The sequence below is a fragment of the Misgurnus anguillicaudatus genome, chromosome 19, assembly GCF_027580225.2.
Source record: "Misgurnus anguillicaudatus chromosome 19, ASM2758022v2, whole genome shotgun sequence".
Classification (NCBI taxonomy): Eukaryota; Metazoa; Chordata; class Actinopteri; order Cypriniformes; family Cobitidae; genus Misgurnus; species Misgurnus anguillicaudatus.
The window spans coordinates 33,605,780-33,625,627 of NC_073355.2; the positions used below are offsets into that span (position 1 = coordinate 33,605,780).

A 19,848-nucleotide genomic window follows, 5' to 3' on the forward strand; every position below is an offset into this window, starting at 1 on the left:
GCAGTGTGTTAATCCTATAGTGACCCAGCCCTGGGTTAAAAACAACCCAGCATTTTTTAGAGTGTATGTATATGCAGTATGTAAGTGTATACTGTAAGTTAACTAATATGTATTTGATGAGTTCAAATGTTTGAGTTCATTTTTAAATTTTCAAAAATGTTGAATTTTAATTGCATTCTTGGCAAACTCGCTTTGTGACATTGTTGAGATCTCATCTAAAACATTGATGTAGAAATGCGTGATGTTTTTATAGTCTTTCTCAGAAGAAGTATTTGAGATGCAGGAGATCTGAACAAAGGTTTCAATTTGCTTTCCTTATAATCTAATTGTTGTCTACACTGTAAAAAAAATCCGTAGAAATTGCAGCTAGGTTGCCGGTAACTTACAGTAGATTTAAATTTATGTTATTTACTGGCAACATTTTGTTCAAAGTTAAATGAACATTAAACATTTACAAGTCTTTTACAGAGTAAAACTAAAAAAACGCATCAAGCAAAACATTCTGGGAAACAAAATCTGAAGCAAAAAACAGAAAAAGGTTGATGATTATTTCTGGTTCCCAGAATGCTTTGCATGAGGCTGTTATTGTATAGTTTTATTCTGTAAAGATAAAGACTTGTTAATATTTAAAATTTATTTAACTTTGAACAAACTCTTGCCAGTAAATAACATAAATGTAAATCTATGGTAAATTACCGGCAACCCAGCTGCAATAACATTGAAATTTTTACGGAATTTTTTTACAGTGTAGGATATATAATTGAAAACTCATCGGTCACTTCGCTTTATGCATCACAACTCACAAGACAGAATGTCCACCAAGAACTGCACTGTTTGATGTCTTAAATGAGTGTGTGCCAGTGTCCTGACATTTTATCTGGATTGTGCAATCCTTGTGTTGTTTGAGGGTTAGGTTTAGGGGTTGGGTTGTGGGATGGGTAACTCATGTTTTTTATAGCAGGTGTGGCAAAATCTGACAAAGTAACAGAAATCAACAAAAAACTGGGCTTCTTTCTCAAAATGCTTAGGCTTGATCCACGATCAGTTATGGCATAGTTGTTGATATATGTATTTTAATGAACAAGTGTCCTCTGTTTTCAGCCCTGTTGATATTAAAAAAATTACAATTCTGACATCATACTTCAACTTTGAATTGTATGTTATATGAAATATGTGAAGGTCTTTATAAAAATACAGGTTTTCTGCCATAAATACTTAAAGTATAACATTCAAAAAATTTAAAAGATATCTGTATTTTTATACAGATATCTGCTCATTCACATGAGTCAGGATTCACAGTGATGCTTTTCAAACAGGTTTATCCAGTTAACAGATATCATTATAAAGGCACAACTGAAGATTCTCAGTTACTGTGTACTGTGATTACTGTGTAATCTCTACGGCTCAATGGTGAGGAGTTTCTCCTTTATTTTGTGCTTCTTCAGTTTAAAGGTGAGGAGTTATTCTATTATAATAAATTGTCATTATAAATAATTTACATTTACATTTCAACGCTTTTGTCAAAAAATTTACAGTGCACTCTGTTTTATGATTTATATTGATAGGTTCCTGTCATCATAATTATACTTAATTATACATATTTAATACGCAAATGTGCCACTTACTATTACTGTATTAGCTTTTAGATTTTCAGACAAGTTCTAAATGTCATATTTACATTTTTATGTTATTGTCTCATATAACTGTTATTGTTAAGTCACATAAATGCTTTGCGTTTACACAACAACAGGCTATTACAATTATAACATTTACGGATGAATCACTTTAATTTCTCTAATACTAATAGTAGGAAATGTAACAATTGCCTTTCTGAAATAATACAAGCTCCACAACAAATGTGGTCTCAACCTCAGACGTCAGTATTGAAGGTCTGGCTACGCAAAACTACACTGTAAAAAATTCATTAGAAATTACAATGTTATTGCAGCTGGGTTGCCGGAAATTTGCCGTGGATTTGCGTTTGTGTTGTTTAGTGGCAGGAGTTTGTTCAAGGTTGAATGAATTTTAAATATTGGCAGGTCTTTATCTTTACAGAATAAAACTATACAATAACAGCCTCATGCAAAGCATTCTGGGAACCAGAAATCATCATCAACCTTTTTCTGTTTTAGCTTCAGATTTTGTTTTCCAGAATGTTTTGCCTGATGCTGTTTTTTTAGTTTTACTCTGTAAAGACAAAGACTTGTAAATGTTTAATGTTCATTTATCTTTGAACAAACTCTTGCCAGTAAATAACATAAATGTAAATCTACGGTAGATTACCGTCAACCCAGCTGCAATTTCTACGGAATTTTTTTTACAGTGTAGGATAAATGTGACGTCAGAGGTGGATGCAGCCTTCGAAATGTGTATCTGACGCGATGTTGACATCATTGATTGCGCCACAGTTGGAGATGAATCAATACGTCTTTTGAGTTATTGCCTCAATTTCTCCCAAAGACTTGATCAGCCAGTTTAAAAGATTATAGCCTATTGCTGCTATCCAGTCTCACAATGTTTCGTGATATAGTCACGTTTTTTTTTATAATTTTTTCGCGTTTTTTTCGTGATCGAATAACGAATTCCTGTTTTCGTGTGATTATCACGTATTGGTTACTCAACTGCTTTTCCTATTTTTAAACCATTGTCGCTTCGGTTTAGGGTTAGATTTGGTGCTTGCATTAGAATGTCACTTATATTGGTTTATAAATTTTTTTCTGATTTATTTTTTTATATGTCGCCTGGCGTTAGGGTTAGATCACGGAAAAAACGCGAAAATTCGTGATAATTGCACGAAAAAAGAATAAAAAAAAATATGTGACTGTATAACGTGAAGACTGGGCTGCCTAGGGCTATACATTTCGTGAAGACTGGGCTGTAGGAGTGGTGGAACTAGATTTTTTCAAATGGCCAGGGGGTGGCCAAGGCTACTTTAGGGGGTCCGTAGTGCATGAACTAAAACAATGTGTAACCATAAAAAAGCATGATTGAATCTCATGATCGCTGATTATGCCTTTTTCACCCCACAGATTTATATTCATAACTCCATTTATTATTTCCAGGGCGGCATGGGCTACCTGTTCTTAAGTGAGGCCGAAAAAATAACATCGGCATTTTATAAGAAGTTGATAGTCCATTTATATTTACGCTTCATTGCTTTGCTTTGAATGTCCGTGCGTGAATGCAGTTCCTGCGCAAGAAAATCTCTCATAGGCTACTAAACCCTGCAATCAGGGGCGTCACTAGGCCCTTTTTAGGGGGGCTTCAGCCCCCCTAAAATTCAGCCCAGCCCCCCTAAAAATTATTTGATTCATTAATTTGTGATCGCGTCAGTCACCTAAAAAAACTCTTTAGAAAAGGCAGCTTGCTGCGTCAAGTTTCGGCTCCTCCCCTGATCTGAGTCAGCATGGATTTAGCGCGTTTTTCAATCCGCAGGGGGGCCGAGCAGAGAGAACACATCAGTAGTACAAGGTGTGTGCAAGGCGGACTGGCGGCTGTTCTGGCCCGCCGTGCAGTCAGCGCCGGTTGACATGTGAAAATAATATGACATGAATGAATGACGGACCTCTTAAAATCTACGAATCAGGCAATCGCGGTGCGAAAATGCCAGCACATGAACTAACGGCGGCAACCCACTGCCTTTTTGGCTTTATCTAACAAATATGCAGCGCAAATGAGAAGCAGAGAGAGAGACAGACGCAACGAGATGCTGCAAAATCACAGAAATATTCGCCAAGAAGGGAGCAGGTCAGTCAAGTTACCAGTAAACGCACACATCTATATATTATTATTGCTGATTAACGTTACATGTTTTAAAGTCAGGTGCTGGCGTGATGCATTGCTTTATGTACAGTTGCTCTTAACGCACCAAGCAGATAATTTCATGCAGCAAAACAAACACCAGGTGATTGTGAAGTTTATCATTTTATAAAACTTGTTTTTTTGTAGAAAAACTGGATCAAAAGTGCAAATCAAGCTTTTTATGGCAATTTCACCTTATATTTGCAGTTCTTTAAAATAACTTTTTTAAATCTAATAATATAAGTAAGTATAGGTTATTAAATATGTTTGTTTCATTTAAAATATTAATATTTCAACATTTGAACTCCTTCCTTTTAAAAAGTGTATGCCACATGTGTATTTGTCTGTGGTATGGTAGACTACATTGTGTATTACTAGTAAGTTTTTGAGGGTTCACCTACTAGACATAGGGGCTGTTTCCCAGACAGGGCTTAAGTCTAGTTCAAGACTAAAATGCCTGTTTGAGTTTTAGTTCTTAACTAAAAGTAGCTTGCACTAACATATCTTAAAATACATCAGTCACATTGTTTTGTCTCAAGATGCACACCTGTAATATTTTTGTAAGGTATGTTTGTAAAAACTACATAAACATCATAATATAACTAAGGCCTAGTCCTGGCTTAATCTAAACCCTGTCCTGAAAACCACATCATACTGCATCTTGACAACTCAGTATTAAGGTAGATCACTTTTTGGTCAGTCCCCTTTTCTATATTTTAGATCTGTATAAATTTATTCCCAGATTAACACAGTGTCTATATCAACAATTAATATTAACCTTTAAGATAAATTACAATAAAACAGTAAAAACAGTAAAATGACGTGTTTGTATTGGAAACGTGTGTTGTGTATTTGCACAGTGAATCAGGAAGTCATTGTAAAAAAATCTCCATTCCCACCTGAAAAATTTCTTGTCCCATTTATAAAACACAGGGAATACAATGGAATAGTGGATTGCAATAAGGTTGGTAGTATACAACCCTACCGTAATAGTAAAATAATATATTTTTTAAATCATACCCTTACTGGGGGCTGAGCCCCCCTAAAAGGAAAATCCTAGAATCGCCCCTGCCTGCAATCATTGAGCTTTATTTAAATTTCTGTTTGAAATCCAATTAAAATATTTATTATTGCTTAACATTTCTGAAGGCAGCACACAGAAACAACTTTCTGATAAAGTGACCACAGTGCCATTCAAGTGATGAACGAAGACGAACCTTACGATGCATTTTATCTTTTTTTTTAAGTTAAAATGAAAGGCAATGTGTATAAACATTCGTTTAATGATTCCTCACAAAACATCACACAAAGATATATACAAAAACATTTTTGATATCTAAACCTAAAAAATAGCAAATGTGATTCTGCCTGGGAAGTTTAACGATCTTAATTTTGAGATTCATTTAGCGTGTCAAAGTAGTTATGACAAAAAAAGACAAATTACATATGATTTGTTATTGTTAGTGTAAATGATAAAAACTAAGCCTTATATACAGTTCCTTAAATGTTCATTTATAACAAAAACACTTAAATGAATGATTTTATAGACACTACGCTTTATTATTTTGCACAGAAATACCTGCTTGCTTACTTTGACTTTGAAAATCTGTTTATTTACTTTAGGTACAGAAACACTTGATGATTCTCATATCATTTGTTTCAGAAATCTTTTTTCTATGATTTGAAAGCGAACACCGACCATAATATTAAATCACAAAAGAGACAATCATGTCGGGCTTAATTAAGTGCAGATATTTTTCTTGTCATCAACTAAATGTCAGCAACAGCTTACCTGTTTTGTAACTCACCTTTTGACAAGATAACCATACTGTTTTAAATACATTTTAAAACTTATACTTGCATTTTTAAATATTTAATTTAATGAACACCTAAAAATTATTTAAAAAATGACACAGAGCACTGAGTGCGTTTGGCTAAATTGCAAGTGCCATTCAACAGCGCAACATTGATACAACGATAAGCAAACCAACATTTACAGATTTAAATTAGATCAAAATTTACCGTTATAATAAATAAAAATAAAAAGTCAGAACATGTGTGCAAAATGTGGCCTTTCTTGCTGTGCTGTTCTAGTTTATTAAAGAGTCACAGACAGGCATGGTGTAGGCTATATTTGAAGAGTTTCGTTGCAAAATGAGATAATTTTTTTAATTGTTCAGAAATCTCGTTTTTAAGTTGTGCATTCCAATTAATATCAATTCAACTGCAGTTGGTTTGTTTTGATTTAAACCTTCATAACTTAAAAAATACAGCCAAGTAGCACCATAAAACAAAATAATAACATGATAACATAATAATAAACATGTTTTGACAAAAATGTTAAAAACGGATTTATCTTGTTTTGGAACGAAACTCTTCATTTGAACTAATAGCATGCGCACTTAGCATAGTGCCGTGTATCTGTTGTACTTTTTGTCTGCGTACGGCGCATACGCATTAATAAGAACATGTTTACACTTTACACTTGCCTACGGCATACAGTTGCCTTTCTGTCTGTTAAAGCAACACTATGTAGTTTTTTTACCTTTAAATAATGTCTCTTAAATTATTTCAGTGATAGAACAACTTTTAACTGGACAAATTGTACTGTTGCTGCAACCTGAGCAGCCTCCTAGCTGCTACAAGCACACTCTGAAAGTGGCGGTGGAGGGTAGGAAACACAGCCCCGCCCCTCCCCCTGCCTGCAGAAGAGTGTCTGATACCAGGCACTGTTGCGCTTTTCAACCACATGGGGGAGCTGTAAGTCATTTTTACATGGAAACTGCATAGTGTTGCTTTAATGCTACCCGTTCTCACCAAGATCAACTTGTAGGCTATTTATCATCTTACAGTATGTTATTTTTAAAATGAAGGCTAGGCATGCATTGAGATTGATGCGTGGCATGAATCCAAATCAAATGACACGTAATGTCTTTAAAAAAGGATGAATCGCAACAGAGAAGGCAGAGAAATTAAGAAAATACATTACATTATTTATTACTGTAAATCTGACATTCTGAAAAATATATCATATAAAATTGAAAAAACATCACATAATTGAAATAAGCTAATGTTAAAATCAAGCATTTACCAAATTTAAGAACCCTTCATGAATTCTTTTCTCTACAGAGATTAAGCACCTCAGTTGACGGAAGAGAGAAATAAATAAAATCGAATTTGTATTTGTAGCTCCCAGCTAAAGCTTATTAAACACACCTTAAAGACAAAACAATTGCAACAATAATTTTAAAATTGCCATGAAAAGTTTTCCATGACAAAACAATTAGGCACTCTTTAGATGAGCGCCCAGTTTCTTTATGTCATGTCCTCACTCACCCTTTCTTAACTGCTTAAACGAGCCAGAAAGAAGAATAAAGTAACTGGCTTCATGTTGGGGCGAGGCTTTAACACAGCCACAAAAACAGAAACATCACAGTGTATCTATAAATAGCCTGGCTTGGGTTATCTGTATCCGAGACACAATAACACAAAAAATATGTATGTGGGAAACAGTATTTAGTAAAGACACAAAAATAATGGCAATAGTGTTGGTCCTGTGGAGCTTTTGGGGGAATATTGGGTGTGATTTTAACAATGTTTGCATGAATAGGCAGCATACCTGAATAGTTGGAACACCACCACATTTTTACTCAAGATAATACGAAATGTAAACATGCAGCTCACTTGCTCCCATTTCTCACAAGTTCAAATAGGGCAAGATCATTTTTCTTAAGTTGTTACCTAATATTTGAACTATGCTTACAATTTCCCACAGTCTGGCTTTCAGTCCACATTCTCAGAAAAATATTTCAAAAAAGGTCCCAAATTGAGTACTTTAAAAAGGTCTTAATACGTAGCCTTTAGGTACATATGTACTGTAGACATTTGGTGCAATATGTACCTTTGAGGTACTAATATACCCTCTTTGGTACCAATACACTAAAAAAAATGATTCAAGTCCTTCTTAGAAATGACACATTAAAATTGTGTTCAATTAATTTAATATACCTCATTAAGAGCAATAAGTATATATATTTAATTAGCATAACACAAAATAAATATGTACTATAATTTATTGATTTATTTTTAATTGCGTTAACACCATTATTTTGAGTTTGGGTTCTGGAAAAATAATTTCCCAGCATGCTTTGCATGCAACTGCTTTTGGAGAGTAATTTTTAAATTAAGTGTTATTTTATGCATTTTTAGGTAAAGAGAAAGACTTAATAGTGTTTAATGTCCATTTATCTTATTGATTTACACTGTAAAAAACAACCTATAGAATTTACTCAAAAAAATTGTTGTAACAATTTGCACTCACTTTGTTTGAGTAAATTATATCCTATATATTTGATTAAAGAGTACCTAAATTTAATTACTATGATAAAGTAAAAAAAATTAGGTAAGGTCTACCTATTTTTTTTCATGACTAATTACTTATAAAAAAAATGAATAACATTAACCCTATTGGTATTAAGCCACAGATCTATTAAATTATTATTAATAATGATTAGCCATTAAGAAACATTACATATTACTTATTCAGAGAGGGTTGAATAAGAAAATAGTCATACACAAGATTGCATAATTGCTTGCTTTATTGACCAAATAACATTCTGTAAACATTTAAAACTAATTATTGGAAGTACAAAATAACCCCAATACATTTCCAGTGAAATACAACATATCATAGTTTTACATAAAGCTTCTTGAACATATTTTATAAAAAAATAAACCAAAGTCTTCATCATGAGATGTTAAAAAACCATTAAAAGCAAGATTCCTAAATACTGTTCTTCACGTTATCATTAGAAAATTAAAGACGACAATAATATGAGAGGAAAAACTGATCTCATTTACCTCAGTAGACTATCATGCTATATCGATACAAACAAACATTTCAACTTCATTTAAAACTTATTAAGTGCAAAAATACAACTTCATATTATGCTATAACTCACAGTACACGTGCATAAAACATTGAACACTTACAAGAAGTACTTACATTCAATTTTAAGTGATTCAACTTCATATACAAGTCACAAATATAACATATGAACTCAGAAATACTTTTTTGAACAGACATTAAAAAGCGAAAGGCAACGTTAATTATATACCCACTGCGCAAAGTGACGTCAGAATGACGTCTTTTTCATGGAATTTTTGGACGTCCGAATTCGGTACAAAAAAGGGGTTGTTTTGTAACGCCAGGCGACGTCTTTTTTGCGACGTCTTCTGCACGTCTAAATGGTTACATCCGTAGGACCTCCGTGTAAGGAAAAAAGACATGAAAAAAGCGAAAAGAAATGATTGTCTCTGCACTTCACCCGTCCATTGCAACACCGAACGCTTCAGTCATCTCCTGCCGGCCGCGGGTTTCGAACCACCGATCTCTGGATTACAAGCCAATCTCGCTAACCACTCAGCCACACGGCCATATGTTAATTTTGTATATAAGGCACACTTATTGCATTCATAACACGAACGCAACATTATGAGAACAGGTGAGAATATTTTCATGGTAAATTGTTAGTATGATCATATATTGTAATATAACGAACTACGCATTTAATTACAGATTTTTAATTGTACATTTAGATGAATTTGTATATAAATAAAGAAAGCAGAAAACACAGTACTGTATAAAATAATATAGACTATTCGTAAGTATTAATCATGTTGGTACAATGCTGATGTTTGTAAATAATTTTTATAATTTTTTTTTATAGGCCTAACGTTAATCATGTAATAGAGACATAGGCCTGTCATAGACGTCCAAATGACCTCCAAAGAATTACCCAGTTCAAACGTCAAATGTTGGCCGTAAATATGACGTCCAAATGACGTCCAAAAAATTACCCAGTTTAAACATCAAATGTTGCCCGTAAATATGACGTCCAAGTAGGGTCATGGTTGGACGTCCAAATAGTGGACCTAGTTTGGACGTCGAATAGATGTCCAGAATTGGTCATGGACCGACGGACCCAATATAGACACGATCTGCACGTCTATTCGACGTCCTGTGTTTAGTGGGTATCCGTAAATGATAATAATAATAATAAAATGGCTTCATAAATGGATCCCTTCTAAAACAAAACTCAATATATTAACAGATAAATGCAAGAAAACTTTAACAGTAATTATCTAGCATCGACAGCTTTACCGTTGTTTGTTTGTCTGCTCGATGCCCTCCCGTCTGTATCGTACATCAACCGTCCGCTGCTCTCTCTCATCACGTGGCTTGCTCAAGTTCAACCACTCATATTGAGCAGCTCCGCTGTTCACGAGATTCAGACATGCAAATAATAATAATGGAAGTTAATATTTTAATCATAAATATGCATTTTTATTCGTATTCGCAGGTGCAAGAACTGGGCGATGTTTCATTCAAAACTTCTGGTAGATTTTACAGTTAACCAACTTAACATTTCCATTCATGATGATATCAACAAGTTAAATAAAAACTTACCTGTCAACAAACCGCAGTTCTCCCGCCGATATGATATGAAAAATGGTGACACGAGTCCCGCCTGGATGTTGATTCATGCGCACTTTGCGGTGCTAAGGCCAATATTTTGGGGTATATGTTACTTATTTTTTTAGTATTGCAGTTATTACTGTTAAAAATTGGATAGTGAAGGTAGAATATACCCATTATTTTTTTATTTTACTTGCTAGCTTATATATTTAATTAAATTATAACTAATTTTCATGGGTTAAATTTAACACCCTCCAGAGTAATTTTTTACAGTGTAGAAGCGTTTGTGTTATATTTTTTCAAATTGTTTGGTTATCATCGTGCAGAAGAGTGGCGCTTGTGGTTAGGTTGTGGATGTGACGTATTTCTCTCAATGAGCACTAACTGTGTTACTGCCTGTTTGGAGATCAGTCTCTTCTCACATGCTCATCCAAAGTATCATATGTTATTATTGTTAGCATGCTAACATGTGCTTATGCTAATTAGTATGATATAAAAACGTTTCATATAAAATAACAGAATTGAGTTTCTCAGACTACACTACATTAAGTTATTCAAACTACGCTAAATCGAGGTACTCAGACTATACTAAATTGAGTTGAGGCAATTAATTGAGGACTACCATCTACTTTAAATTGAGTTGTACAAACTCAATATATTTTTATGAGTTAGGGGTACACATTCATATTGGATGGAAATCCTGCCCACAATTTTATTGAGTTAATCCAATGAATCATTTTTTGAGTGTAGGTACATCTGAATATAATGACAGCTAAGGGACATTTTTTTGTGCATGATTGTGTATAAATATGGACAAAACCAACTGTTGGTTTAAATTGATTTAGATAATGTCCACATTTGACCTAACCAAAAATACCCAAAATAGGTTAATTTAAACCTGGGTTTGTCCATACCCAACCATGAGTTGAAACAACCCAACATTTTTTAAAGTGTACTTACGTATTCGCTGAAAAAAATTATTCATTCAATTTACTCACATTTTTTAAGGTAAGTGGTTGCAATCAATTTATTTAAGCTAAAATATTAGTAAAGTAAAATAAAATAAGAACTTTTGTTTAAATGTAGCTTAAATAAATTGATTGCAACCAATTACCTTAAAAAATTGAGTAAATTGAATGAATATTTTTTTAGTGTTGTCATAATTATATTTTTTCACCGTGTCACACAAAGTAAAGGTACAGAAGCTGAAAAATTATAATGAAAGACACAAAAATATGAACGTTTGTTAAGTAACATTTATATGGCAACACTGCTAATACCAAAATGAATCTAGGATCAAATGTTCTGAATGTCGTTTTCTTTTAAGTTCACATTAATTTTGCATAAATACATTAGCTAAAAAATTATGCTTAATATGTTAATATTACTTTATGTTAATGTATTTAAAGTAAAAAAATAATACATACACTCAAACAATGAATCATTGAATTTAATCAATTATTTAAGGTAAGTGGTTGCAATCAATTTATTTAAGCTATATTTGAACAGAAGTTTGATATTTTATTTTACTTTACTAATCTTTTTTTTTTAAATGTAGCTTAAATAAATGGTTTGCAACCACTTACCTTAAAAAATTGAGTAAATTCAATGAATCATTTTTTTTCAGTGTAAAAAACATGCATTTTAACATTAGACTTTGATGTTAAATTGACTATTGTTTTATAAATAATTGTTCTACAGTTCATTTACAGTACAGTATTGTACTGGTAGTGTATAATAAATAAAGACCTCACTGAAAAAATGATTCATTCAATTTACTCAATTTTTTAAGGTAAGTGGATGCAATCAATTTATTTAAGCTACATTTGAACAAAAGTTTTTATTTTATTTTATTTTATTTTACTAATCTTTTTTGTTTAAATGTAGCTTAAATAAATTGATTGCAACCACTTACCTTAAAAAATTGAGTAAATTAAATGAATCATTTTTTTCAGTGTATAGATGCTTGTAAAGTCCATGGCCTGGCTGTCCGTTCAGTTATAGTGAGTTACAGTCATCAAGCAGGAATAACTAAGCTGGATGAAGCATTGCACTTTAATTTGGACTAATACGGTGTTATGTTAAAGCTCCTTTAGTAGCTTGTTAGTAGTGCTATTGATGAATTTAACTTTTTTAGGTTATCTTCCATAATGAACTGCTTCCAGTACCGATGTCTGCTTCCGTTTTTCCTGAGTGTGCTTGCTTTTGCCGCATTGGGCATTTACAGTATACAAAATGGAATGGTGAATGTTTCGGATATCTCAAAAACACTGTTGCCCATCAGGTATGACACTACAACTCTTTAAATCTGTCTCTTAAATAACCTATTTTATTGGATGTTTGTTTTCAGTCTGGTTTAATACACAAAGTAAACAAAACTTAACTCAATAGCATACATTTAAAAATACATATCATGTTCTCTTGCTCTTTGCATTTACATTATGTTCTATAGCTTGTGTACTTATCTTTGTGATTTATCCTTTTAATGACTTTAGACAGAGAAAATAGATAAATAAATAAAGTTTGATTATTGAGCTTTTCTTTTCAACAGCAAAACTAGTTTTCAGAAAAGAGTTTTCTCTAACTCAAGGTGAGTTGACCCAACAAGCTCTCCCAACACAGATTATTATGTATCTTTATATTTTTTGTTAAAGGGGGTCAATTTATTATTTTGTGTTTACTGAATGAAATTAGCATAATCATCCTAACAAATTTTATTTTGTTGACTGGACATAGATATGTAAGTGATTGACCATATTGTTTACCCAACTTGCCAAACTGAGTAGCGGAGAGCGGGGGGCGAAAGTACCATTTTTCAAAAAAATAACTCACAAGTGTGGTCAATACCAGGTGGAATTTTGAACAAATGTAAAATGACTTCAGTATAATTTCACTTTAAACTTAAAAAAGTGAATTTTGACCCTGACAGCAGGGACGAAAGTAACACATAGGTGGGTCAAAAGTAACACAACAAAAGTTTTTGTGTTACACTTGTTTGTATTAAATATACAATGACCTCGTTAATAACTGCAAACTTATTTTGTCATTTTCTTTGTAAAAAATAATGAAATTACATTTCATTGTAAATTTCAGTTGTATCAAATGTTGCAAAAGCAACCAACAGTACAAACTTAAATTGTTGAGAATAAAACATTTTTTCAACAGTCTGAACATTATGAAAATGAAATTTAATCAAAGTAGAATAATATTAATTTTCAGTAACTGGGACAATTACACTACTTCATGTTCAAAAAAAAAAAAATTGGGTTATTATATTTATTGGTTCTTCCTAACCCCAAAATAGCTGGAAGAAATCTGAAAAAAATACAAACCAAAGCTCAGGTCTTAGGGGGTTAAGAGTCTCTGTATACTGATTCGGATTTTCTTTCAGTTCATATAGTCTCATATTAGGACTTATTTGCTGTTGCGTGTGACTTGTGTCTACAGCATTGGTCCATTTCCCATAACAAATCAGTCCTGTTCCTGTAAAGGATATGCTTCAGCTTCTCCAAATGTGCCCAAGAATGAACTGGAAGACCTTCAGAGACGTCGATTTGAGGAGTACAGACAATATCGAGTCAGGTAAAAAAGATTCTTAAAGGACAAGTTCGGTATTTTACACTTAAAGCCCTGTTTTCAGATTGTTTATGATGAAATAGAACGGTTTTGACTGAAATTTGGACATATGATGCTGGCCCGAGAATATTCGGTTTCTGTTGTATTACCCAATACCTCTACAATGGCTGTATAGGTGCACAGGAACAATCCTTCCTAAAATGCATTAAACTTTCGTTTACAAAGACGTGAAACTCACCGAGTGGTCAGGGGTGTTCACTGATATGCTCACACAAAAATAGCTGCAAAAGATGCTTTCCAACAGCTGTTTTAGCATTCGTTGTAAACTTTTGTGGACTTATTTTTCCAAACGCCTCATATCCGTAAATTCTTCCGTTGAGAGCGTGAATAATAAACACTCCAGCCCAGTTGGTGGCGATAATCCGCCTTTGCCAATTACAAGAATACAAACGGGTTCCCGGCGCGGAGTAATACCGTACCTCACAGCACATCTAATACAAGTCAATGAAGTTGGACAAAACTACAATAAAACCTGTTGGAAAGGATCTTTTGCAGCGCTTTTTGTGTGAGCATATCAGTGAACGCCCCTGACCACCTGAGTTTCACGTCTTTGTAAACGAAAGTTTAATGCATTTTAGGAAGGATTGTTCCTGTGCACCTATGAACCCATTATAGAGGTGGTGGGTAATACAACAAACACCCAAAAATTCTCGGGCCAGCATCATATGTCGAAATTTCAGTCAAAACCGTTCTATTTCATCATAAACAATCTGAAAACAGGGACTTAAGTGTAAAATACCGAACTTTAACAAAGTTCACGACCTTAGTTTTATTCATTCTTCATTACATCTTGCGAAAGGGTTTAATCGTAACACTTATTTGTTGTTGTAAGATTCAGATCTTTAGGTATCATGTGATCAAGGAAAACACTATCGTATAATTTGAATAGCTGTTGTAGAAATCTTAGCATTTAAAACCAAATATCTCCTTGAATTTATAAGTTATTTTATAAAAATCCCCCCTGTGTTTTTTAACAGGAGGCAGGCAGATATGGAGCCATTTGTTCTTGCCGCGTCTAACTCTCCTCTCCAATATCCCATCCACGGTTTCATATTGGCCCCTCTTCAAAAAAGTATAATACCAGGTAAAATCTGTTCTTCATGTAAGTCAAGTTCATCTGATCTTTAATTGTAATCTGCTCTATGAAACCCAGCTAAACCCCAAATCATCCTATAATGTAAAGAACACTCTGTGAAAAATATATAAGCACATAGTAAAATGTGAAACTGCCCATTCTCACAGGTTTGGCTTTGCATGCACAAGAAAGAAAACGTTATGAGGTTTGTTTTGAAGCATATTGGCTCTCGTATTTTATGGTGGAGGGTCTTTTGCATTCCCATTGTAGGTGGACACAGGGACTGATCTGTTCTTACCCTTACTGTACCTCCATCATCACTTGCTCTGTACCTCTTTAACATTGGTGTGTTTCAACCCCAATATTGCAATTATCCTTTGAGTTACATCATACAGTTCTGAATCTGATAACATTTTTGTATCTGCAGGTATCTTTAAGTGTGATAAATGGGGTGCTCTCAGTGGAGGATGTCATGAAGGGAGCACATGTGGATGGAGAGGGTCAGAGTGTTTTGACTATTTCATCCACAACCCTCAAACAAATGAATAATCTGCTGAGCAGAGTGACTTACACCAGCACCGTCTACCGTGTCAAGGCTAAAGATATGGGTAATAGTGACATTGCTGCTTTAGAAAGTACTGAATGCTATGCTTTTGTGTCATTCAATTTACCTTTAAGTGTTTAATAAAAAACACTTTAATTTTCTTCTCACCTCCATCAGTTCATTTTTCATTTGAGGACCACGAGGCCATATTTCCCATAAAAATTACAAGACCTTCAGTGCCATTTCTGTTCGACCCAGGGAACGGTAAGACACATAACTCATTTAAATGTATGAATTTGGCAGATAAAACGAATTGCAGTAAATTCTAGCTATATATTTTATTAGTATGTATTTTCCTTGAGAATCAAACCCTCGACCTTTGCACTGCTAAAGCAATGCTCTGCCAGTTAAGCTACAGAAACTAATACAAAAAAGTCTGCATAAAATATTTGACATCACATATGTGCAGATTTATTGCGTTTGGTCTGTGGATAATATTTTTGCATGCTGCTCTGAAATACTTGATTCTGATTGGTCAAAATCTGCATTCAGCAGCTTTACAAGAAAGACAAAGAAATGAATTGATATATCATTTATCATTTAAATTAATACCATAAACATCTGTTTTAAAAGCCTAGACAATTTGGTAGCACTTTATTTTACAGTACGTGTACTTACCTTGTACATATATGGTAAATAAGTTGTACTTACTGACAAATGTGTGGTACTTACTGTTAGGTATCTACATGGTAATTAACTGGTATCATTACTTTACTTACCAATGGTACATACTTGGTAGTTATGTAACTCTAGATAAGTACTGGGTAATAACAGATACATACTTATAGTGTAGGTATACTGTAACTAACGAGAAACATTACTGTACTTACAAAAAAATGTACAATTTAAGTATTTAGTATTTACAGGCAAGTTAGGGTTAATGACAGGTATTTATAGTGTACATATATGATAACTAATATCAAGCACTTCTGTACTTACAAATTGTACAGTAATGTTTCTCGTTAGTTACAGTATACCTACACTATAAGTATGTATATGTTATTTCCCAGTACTTACCTAGAGTTACATAATAACTACCAAGTATGTACTACTGGCAAGTACATTAATGATACCAATTAATTACCATCTAGATACCTAAAAGTAAGTACCACATATTTGTCGGTAAGTACAACTTATTTACCGTACAAGGTAAGTACACGTACTGTAAAATAAAGTGCAACCGAAAATGTATAGCAAAAACAAGTGCACCCATTCACCACACACCTACAAAACTGAAATGGTGACATCTTCAAGATTGTACCCGTCCCATAATTTGAATTCATGATGTAATAAGAAACTGTAGTAAACTGTAAATTAATGTCAATTGGAGTCTTTAAATTCGCTGATCAATGACTTATTTTTTTCAGATATTAATTCACAGGTAACTATAACAACCAAAACTTTTCTGAGGTATCGGGAGTTACATGTCCTTATTGACAGTATCAGAAAGTTTTATCCAGAAATCAAGATCATTATTGCAGACGACAGCCTGACTCCAGAAAAGGTCTCCGGTGAAAATATAGAGCACTATATAATGCCACCTGGACAGGTAAATGTTTCTTCAATTAAGTGTTTATTAAAACTTGAATAATGTTAAACAGATTCCTTAAAGGTATAGTTCACCCAAAAATGAAAATTCTGTCGTCAAAGTTTAACTTTTACTGTAAAAATGACGTTGTTCTGCTGAACAGTTATTTTTGTAAGAATGTTTGTAATCAAGATTATCTGGGGCACCATTGACTTATATAGTAGGAAAAAGTAATACTATGGAATTGAATGGTGTCCCAGATCGGTTTGGTTAACAACATTATATCATAAATATCTTTATTTATAAAGGTTTGTAACAACTTGAGGGTGAGTAAATGATGACACAATTTTAAGTTTTTTGTGTGAACTATCCCTTTAAAAACAAAATATATTGTGTCTTTGAAACCATTCAAAGTTTCAATGTTGCAGTTTAATGACTATTAACTGTTTTTTTTTCAGGGCTGGTTTGCTGGAAGGAATCTGGCTTTATCACAGGTCGACACTAAATACTTTCTGTGGGTAGATGACGATTATGTATTCAGGAACAACACTAAAATTGAAAAATTTGTGGAAATCATGGAGAAAATTCCAGAACTGGATGTGGTAAAAATATAAAATCAATATAACGCATTATCAATTATTTCAGATATTGTAACGAGACCTAAATCTATCTTCTTTGTTTTCCCAGGTTGGTGGTTCAGTGGGAAGTAATCAGTTTTATTTCCACCTTACGTATGAGGAAGGTCAAGCAGAGGAGGGTGGCTGTCTCAGACGTACGCATAAGCTGATACACCAATCAGTTCCAGGGTTTGACGGCTGCTACTTTGTGGATGGGGTGGTCAACTACTTCCTGGCACGGACAGAAGCGGTACGACGGGTCGGCTTTGATCCGTTTCTAAAACGAGTTGCTCACACTGGTAGGTACTCATGGATCTCATGGTTTTAGGTTGACATGCATTATACGGCAGTTCATCAATTCCAGTAAAATATTACATTGAATATTATTCAAGCACTGCTTTAAAGCCTAAAAATTCAGACTCACACCTGCATAGAGATAGAAGATAAATAATCTATGAATAATTTCCCACATCTGACCATCTGACTACAGATTATAGATGCAATCCACAGGTGTTCCCATATATAGCCCGTCTAACTGTTTCTTACCTTTTCCCTCGCAGAGTTCTTTATCGATGGCCTCGGACAATTATTAATAGCTTCCTGCAAAGGACTGTCAGTCGGACATCAGCCCAAAAAAAGACAAGCCAAATACCGACAATTTAGGTTTCCTGGAAAACTTGATGAAAGAAACAAAATGGCTCATCATTACTTTAAGAACCATTTGAAATGCATTAAGTACTGAGAAACGTTAAAGGTGCTTCAAGATGCCATTGTTTTATCTAAATGGTTCTATAAAGAACCTTTAACATCCGAAAAACCTTTCTGACATCTCCCTTGCCATACTTCATATATATTTCAGATAGTGATATACTTCCTGGCTCTTGCGTCACCCTGTCTTTATCGTTAAGCCTCACCATTGGTTGAATTTGATATACACATTCATAAGCACTTACCCCTGGAGGCGTCCCCCAAGTGTCACCGCAGTGACGCAGCGCAAGTTCCCTCAAAAGGGAACTGTAACAATGTATCTTAAAAGGTAACACAATGTAACCTTGCTCTCACTTGAAATGTGTCCCCACATTTAGTCCTTGAATTTGAGGGTATTGGACCTGGAAAGTCCTTGAAAGGTCCTTGAATTTGAAGTTAACTAAGATGTGAGAACCCTGAAGTCAGTAATGGCCGAATTTTCCTTTTTGGGTGAACTCTCTTTAAAAGATTTGTTCACAAACTTAAACATCACCAACTCATTTTTTCAAGATCGGACCACTGGTTTATACAAACTGGTATGCATAGTAAGAAAGCTTTAGGCTAAATATAAGATGTATCTAAAAAAATCAGTTGGACGACATGCTAAACTGAGAGAAGAAGAATACGGGCAACACCAATTCGGGGTCAGAATTATTAGGCTTGTTATCAAAAAATCTTTTGTTAATTATTTCTATTATGTCTTAGCATATTGTCTTGCTGTTCAAAAGAGGGTGTTGTTCCAGGTAGGATTACAAAAAGAAAGTCCTTTGTGTCCCTGTACTTTAAAATTTGTGTTAACTTCAAACTCTCTTTCAACTTGTAAGGAGCCACCCATTGACCCAACCCTGGAATCCAGTAGCGTGGGTGAAGGTATCTCACATGCATGTTCTTATCTTGGACCTTCGGACAGATTTGGCTTCTAATTTTAATCCGACTCCATTTCATTTAATAAAGATTTTAATCCAATGATAACCATAATTTTTCTAAAAACAGTTACTTTAGTCATGCTTATAAAACATGTAATAAGACAGAAATCAAGTGGTGCCAATGCAATACAGCATTCCAACCAGCTGGGGGCAGCAAAGGAATTCTCTATTTACTGAAGCTGATGTATTCTCCATATATTCCTTTTTAATATAATAATTTATTTTATAATCAAATTATAATATACATTATGGGGTGGTTTCCCGGACAGGGATAAGATTAAGCCAGGCCTTAGTTTAATTTGAAAAACATAACTGGTTTAAATAAACATGCCTTACTAAAAACATTACTTGTGTGCATTTTGAGGCAAAACAAAGGGCACTGATGTATTTTAAGATATGTCAGTGTTGTTTTCAGTTTGGACAGCTCTTACATTTA

At 33.8% G+C, this 19,848-nt stretch overlaps 1 protein-coding gene across 2 annotated transcripts; it reads left to right on the plus strand.

The window, feature by feature from the left end:
* Positions 1 to 1,340: 1,340 nt before the first annotated feature.
* On the plus strand, positions 1,341 to 19,450 carry LOC129436404 (beta-1,4 N-acetylgalactosaminyltransferase 1-like). Of its 2 annotated transcripts, XM_055194518.2 has the most exons (12): positions 1,341 to 1,452; positions 12,417 to 12,563; positions 12,831 to 12,869; positions 13,727 to 13,861; positions 14,893 to 14,999; positions 15,158 to 15,195; positions 15,418 to 15,598; positions 15,712 to 15,798; positions 16,962 to 17,143; positions 17,581 to 17,724; positions 17,810 to 18,038; positions 18,300 to 19,450. In XM_055194518.2, the coding sequence occupies exons 2-12, from the start codon at positions 12,430 to 12,432 to the stop codon at positions 18,479 to 18,481; spliced, it is 1,458 nt and encodes a 485-aa protein (XP_055050493.2). In that variant the 5' UTR covers positions 1,341 to 1,452; positions 12,417 to 12,429; the 3' UTR covers positions 18,482 to 19,450. The 2 variants fall into 2 exon arrangements, with proteins under 2 accessions (XP_055050493.2, XP_073713602.1); XM_073857501.1 differs by lacking the exons at positions 1,341 to 1,452; positions 12,417 to 12,563; positions 12,831 to 12,869; positions 13,727 to 13,861; positions 15,158 to 15,195.
* The last annotated feature ends 398 nt before the right edge of the window (positions 19,451 to 19,848 follow it).

What these genes read in the sequence shown, in the direction of transcription:
- LOC129436404 (XM_055194518.2), top strand. Translation starts at nt 12,430, where the DNA reads ATGAACTGCTTCCAGTACCGATGTCTGCTTCCGTTTTTCCTGAGTGTG. An exon ending in TCTGTTCGACCCAGGGAACG is followed by an intron (nt 15,799 to 16,961) that starts GTAAGACACATA and finishes TATTTTTTTCAG; the next exon opens with ATATTAATTCACAGGTAACT. An exon ending in AAAACGAGTTGCTCACACTG is followed by an intron (nt 18,039 to 18,299) that starts GTAGGTACTCAT and finishes TTTCCCTCGCAG; the next exon opens with AGTTCTTTATCGATGGCCTC.